Source organism: Natrix helvetica, assembly GCF_964273705.1.
Source record: "Natrix helvetica genome assembly, chromosome: 13".
NCBI lineage: Eukaryota > Metazoa > Chordata > Lepidosauria > Squamata > Natricidae > Natrix > Natrix helvetica.
In genome coordinates this window covers 9,700,085-9,706,096 of record NC_138557.1, presented here as the reverse complement: position 1 = coordinate 9,706,096, position 6,012 = coordinate 9,700,085, and the positions used below count along the sequence as shown (strand labels likewise).

Genomic DNA, 6,012 nt, shown 5'->3' with positions numbered 1-6,012 from the left:
TCCTTGGGTTGCCCAACATCCATCGGCATTGGCCACAATGCCTGGAGTATTGGGAGGTTGTAGCTCTGGAATATTTGCTAGGCTGTGATTTTCCTGCTCTTGCCCGTATGGACCCTTGGGAAACTACCCCTAGAAGAGGATATTTGTAACTCAGGAGTGAAGTGTGGAGTCTGAACTTGGTTGTTTTCCTACAGATGTTTTGTAACCCAAGTAGGTAACATCATGAGTGGTAGAAGGGAGTAGAGTTTGCTCTTTGTTTAGATACAAGTGATTTGTCCTCTCAATGTCGGTGAGAGTGTGCTTGGTAGTTCCTTGATTAGACAACTATTTACTATTGGATTGTTTGTCCGAGTTGGTAGTTCCTAGTTCCTCCCAACAACCAAGTTGTAAACAACACCCCAAACAAGGAACTACCAACGCAGATAAACAATCAAACAGGAAACAACATCTTAATCAAGGAACTACCAAGAGCTCTCTCGCCAACACTGATAGGGCAAGCCACTAAGATACAAGCAGAGGGCAAACTCACTCTCTTCCAGCACTGATGATATTATTACCTAGTTGGGTCATGAAAGTTGCCTGCAAGAAAACAACCAGAGAGCACCAAGGACACAACCATTGGGAAGCTTCCTCTCCGCTCTTCTTCCTAGCATACTATTCACACAGCCAGGACTAGACCGCTCTGATATTTGGATTCCAGCGTGGGATGGTGGAAATCAGCATCTCCCATCCCTTATGAGCCCTCCGGGGCAGCACCAATCCCATCTAAATGCCCTCCCCTTTTGCCCTCTGTGCCAGCAGACCTTGGTGCCCACCTGGTCTTCCCGTTTGACCCTAGGAACAAAGGGAAACATTTCTTTTCCTGAGCGGTGAATTGGCCACACAACACACAGCTACTGCTGACCTGACGAATGTAGAGACACACAAATGCACGTGTACACACCCACACACCCACACACCCACACACACACGCGAGACACAGAAAACATTTGCTACATCCGTGGCACCAAATGCTTTCCTGGCCACGCTGTGAAAGCTCAGGTCTTTCCAGATCAGCGTTTTAAGCTTCCCCTGGATCAGGCTTTCTTCACCTTGGCAACTTTAAGACAGGTGGATTTTAACTCCCAGAATTCCCCAGCCAGGGAACTTCTGGGAATCGAAGAAGTCCACCCATCTTACAGTTGCCAACATAAAGAGGCAGTGCTCAGGAACCCTGTGCCCATCAGAAACCAGGCTGTCTTCCCTGCTGGGAAGAGGCATGGGTGATGGAAGGACATGGTCTGCCTTAGTCAATGGACACTCTCCCCCTCTTCAGAGGACCTTCAAGAGGCCACCTTGAATTTGGAACGAGGAGCTAGACAAGGGCCAACGGCGTGCCAAGGTCCACCTAGGTGAGTCATCAGCCTCTCATGGGGAGGATACCTCCTAGCCCCATTTCACAGGCTGTAAGTCACAGAAGTCTCTCTCTCGTTCTTCTGAACCCCCCCCCCCACGAGAACGTCTGAGGGAGCAAGACTCTTACGAAATCCAGCTTCCTGTCCTCTCAGGGGGCTCTGACCGACCCGAAGGTTGAGCCACTGCCCAAGTATATCCTCCAAGTACATTGGATGGGAACTCCCATGTTCCCCAACCAGCCAGCATAGCAGGGATGACCATGGGCCTTAGAGGCCCATCCATCAAGAGGTCAACAAGGCAACGCTCGTGGCTCTGCTTCGGCTCTTTGGCAGGGGAGGGAGGGAGCCCAATTTTCCCAATCTGAAAGGCTACTGCCCTATTCTACCCCCTTCACCCCTTCCCTCTCCTCCCCTGCCCAAACTTTCCCCACCCCACCCACCCCAGCTAACCAACAGCCACTTCTGTCTTTATGAAATGGGCGTTTCGAGCTCATCAATTGTTCCAGTTCCCTGCACAATGACCACCCACCCCCACCCCACCCCCAGTCCTTTTTCTGCATCCCCCTCCCCCCATCCTGGTTTACACACCATGCCTATTTCTACTGTGGCCTTAACGGCCCAGCCACGAACCGTTTGCATCGTTCAAATCATTGGATAAATCATCTTCTTTTTTCCCCTCCCCCCCCTTGGTTTTCCATTGTATTGTTTGCTTGTTCTTGAGAGGGACGAAGATCCTAGTCAATCAGAGAATCTTGTGTGTTTGTTTGTTTGTTTGTTTGTTTGTTTGTATGTTTTAAAAAAGAGTCCTTCTACACACTGCCTATCCCAGGGCAGAAGAAGATACAGTGCTGATATCAGAATGCCGGCCTTGGCGTATGTGCCACATTCTCCTCAGACGCAGATCTCGATGGCGGTTGCCAAAACCATTTGGCCTTTAGCCTTGTCTGCCCGGCTGTCAGTCCTGCTTCCTCCGCCGGGGGAAGGGAGGCCCGTCTCCGAAGCCGCCAGCCGAGAGACGCTGCCCTCCGTCAGGATGGTCCTCTTAAGTGGGGTTGGGGTGCAGCCGCTGGGCGTCTCGTGGCGGTGCGGGCCAGCCGAGAGCTTGTCCCCGGTGTGCTTGCGGGAACGATAAGATGGCCGCCGGCGCATCTCGGACATCAGGTCGTACTTGATGAAGAGAAAAAGCTCCTTCACGGGGCAGCGTTTCTCCGGGTCGAGCGCCAACAAGCGTTGAAACATCCGCAGTGCGTTGTCCGTGAAGCGGCGCCACTGAGAGGGGACGCCCGCCAGGCGCCCCTTTTGCCACCTCACAAACTCCTCGAAGAAAGAGTCCGAGGCCGTGGCCGCTTCCCAGGGGAAGTTGCCGGTCAGAACGCAAAAGATGAGCACCCCGAAAGCCCAGACGTCGATGCTGGCGTCCACCGTGAAACCCTCCGCCCGGCCTGCCTGGCACACCTCGGGCGCTGTGTACGGGATGGTGCCGCTGATGCGTTTCACCCGGCACCCCACTTTGCGCGTCATCCCGAAGTCAGCCAGCTTGACGCGCCGGCAGTCGCGGTCAAACAGGAGGACGTTTTCCGGCTTGATGTCCCGGTGCACCAAGTTCTTGCTGTGCATGTAATCCAGCGCCAGCCCCAGCTGTTGCACGCAGCGCTTCACCATGTCCTCTGGCAGCCCCACCTGCAGGCAGACAGAGATGTCGAGAGGTGAGTTTACAAGCTGGAAGTGCCCAAACCCAGGAACATCTCAATACAATACAATACAATACAATAGCAGAGTTGGAAGGGACCTTGGAGGTCTTCTAGTCCAACCCCCTGCCTAGGCAGGAAACACTATACCGTTTCAGACAAATGGCTATCCAACATCTTCTTAAAGACTTCCAGTGTTGGGGCATTCACAACTTCTGGAGGCGAGTTATTCCACTGATTAAGTAGAAGTATAAGAATAATCTTTATTGTCATTGTACTTAAATACAACGAAATTGGTTCGTTCAAAATTGATTAATTGTTCTAACTGTCAGGAAATTTCTCCTCAGTTCTAAGTTGCTTCTCTCCTTGATTAATTTCCACCCATTGCTTCTTGTTCTGCCCTCAGGTGCTTTGGAAAACAGTTTGGCTCCCTCTTCTTTGCGGCAACCCCTGAGATATTGGAAGACTGCTATCCTGTCTCCCCCAGTCCTTCTTTTCATTAAACTAAACATACCCAGTTTCTGCAAGTGTTCTTTATATGTTAGCCTCCAGCCCCCTAATCATCTTTGTTGCTCTTCTCTGCACTCTTTCTAGTCTCTCCACATCTTTTCTACATCATGGTGACCAAAACTAATGCCATATTCCAAGTATGGCTTTACCAAGGCCTTATAAAGTGGTATTAACATTTCATGTGATCTCACGCTATACTGTAACAGTATAGTTTAATGAAAAGAAGGACTAGGGGAGACATGATAGCAGTCTTCCAATATCTCAGGGGCTGCCACAAAAAAGAGGGAGACAAGCTATTCTCCAAGGCACCTGAGGGCAGAACAAGAAGCAATGGGGGAAAACTAATTAAGGAGAGAAGCAACCTAGAACTAAGGAGAAATTTCCTGAAAGACAAAAAGGAAATGGAGTTGAAATGCAACTGATGATGGTGATTGATGGTCTTGGCTCTTGGCGATTCAATGGACCAGATCTCTCCACATCTTCCGATCTTGCGCTACTTTCAATTCAAGTCATGAGGGCCATTGAGGGCGGTCGCAGGGGTACATTACCGTATTTTACATCAGTAAAATTACATCGGACTATAAGATGCACCGGTGTATAAGACGCACCAAGATTTCGAGGAGGTAAATAAGAAAAAAAAGTTTTTGTCCTCCCTGGCCCCCAGGAGCACTCTGCAGGCTTCAGTAGGGCCGGGGAAGTAAAAAAACGGGGGCATTTATGTCTTCCCCCAGCCCTGGTGAAGCCTGCAGAGTGATTCTGGGGGGTGGGGGAAGGCAAAAACATCCCTGTTTTTGTGAAAAACGCTCCATTTTTTGCCCATTTTTCACAAAAATGGGATGCGGGGACAGGACTTCGGGAGGCCAAAAATGGCTGTATTTGGTGTATAAGACGCACCAAGATTTCCATGCTCTTTTGGGTGGGGGGGGAATGGTGCATCTTCTACTCTGAAAAATACGGTAATCTTCCACTTCCAGCCTTGAAACCTTCCCATGGGAAGATCAAAAGTAACATCTGTGCAGGATACAAGAGGAAGCTGGAGGCCCAATGAGAAGATCACATATGGTTCCCAGTCATATTGTTAATATCCTAATTGGATCAAGCTTCCGTGAAATAGCTTCAGGAAAATGAGATATGAGCCACGGAGGCGCAGTGGTTAGAGTGCATTACTGTAGGCTACTTCTGCCGACTGCCGGTTGCTTGCAGTTTGGCAGTTCGAATCTCACCAGACTCAGCCTTCCATCCTTCTGAGGCCAATAAAACGAGGACCCAGATTGTTGGGGGCAATAAGTCTGGACTCTGTAAAGCACTTAGAGAGGGCTGGAAAGCACCATGAAGCAGTATATAAGTCTACGCGCTATTGCTAATTAGCTGTGATGGCACAGTGGTTAGAATGCAGTATTGCAGGCTCATTGTGCCAACTGCCAGCAGTTCAATCCTGACCGGTTGAAGATTAACTCATCCTTCCATTCTTCCAAGGTTGGTAAAATGAGGACCCACATTGTTGAGGGGCAAGAGGCTGACTCTGCAAACCATTTAGAGAGGTCTGGTAAGCACTGTGAAGCGGTATATAAGTCTTAAGTGCTATTGCTATAATACCCGCTTGCCCATCTTGGTATTCTATTAGAAGACATCTTGCCTCCCCTTCCATTCAGGTCAAAAAGGGGCAACCAAAGTCCACCTACCTGGGGAGGAATGATGTCAAAAAGGTCTCCTCCGGGGGCGTATTCCTGAGCAAAGACATAGCAGTCCTCTGTCTCGAAGACTACATCAAACACTTTGATGATGAACGGGCTGGAAGAGAGAGTATTGGTGATGCTGAACTCCCTCAGGAAATTCTTCAGTTTGGTCTTGTTCTTGTTGACAAATTTCAGAGCCATCTTGGTGCCTGTGGATGGAGAAGACGGGGCAAGGAAGAGGACGGTGAGCGACTCCCTGTGTGATGGGGACCAAGTAGATAAAATCATTCTGGAAATCACTGCCCAGGTAAGATAGAACTTATAGACAGACAGACAGACAGACAGACAGACAGACAGACAGACAGACGGTATACCGGTAGATAGGTAGAACTAGTGGATGGATGGATGGATGGATGGATGGATGGTCGGTAGGTAGGTAGGTAGGTAGGTAGGAAGGTAGGTAGAACTAATAGATAGTAGGTAGGTAGATAGGTAGGTAGGTAGAACTAATAGATGGATAGTAGGTAGGTAGATAGGTAGGTAGGTAGGTAGGTAGGTAGGTAGGTAGGTAGAACTGAAGGGTGGATGGATGGTAGGTAGGTAGAACTGAAGGGTGGATGGATGGTAGGTAGGTAGAACTGATAGATAGATGATAGATAGATAGATAGATAGATAGATGGATGGATGGATGGATGGATGGATGGATGGATGGATGGATGATAGATAGATAGATAGATAGATAGA

At 49.3% G+C, this 6,012-nt stretch overlaps 1 protein-coding gene across 1 annotated transcript in view; it reads right to left on the bottom strand.

Annotated features, from left to right (window-relative positions):
- Positions 1 to 1,986: 1,986 nt before the first annotated feature.
- Positions 1,987 to 6,012, bottom strand: part of SBK1 (SH3 domain binding kinase 1) — a 44,766-nt gene continuing 40,740 nt past the window's right edge. The window contains exons 3-4 of the mRNA XM_081966123.1: positions 5,275 to 5,477; positions 1,987 to 3,074 (exon numbers count right to left, since the gene is read on the bottom strand). Coding sequence (XP_081822249.1) covers positions 2,286 to 3,074; positions 5,275 to 5,477 — 992 coding nt within the window. The 3' untranslated portion in view covers positions 1,987 to 2,285. The remainder of the gene's footprint in view (positions 3,075 to 5,274; positions 5,478 to 6,012) is intronic.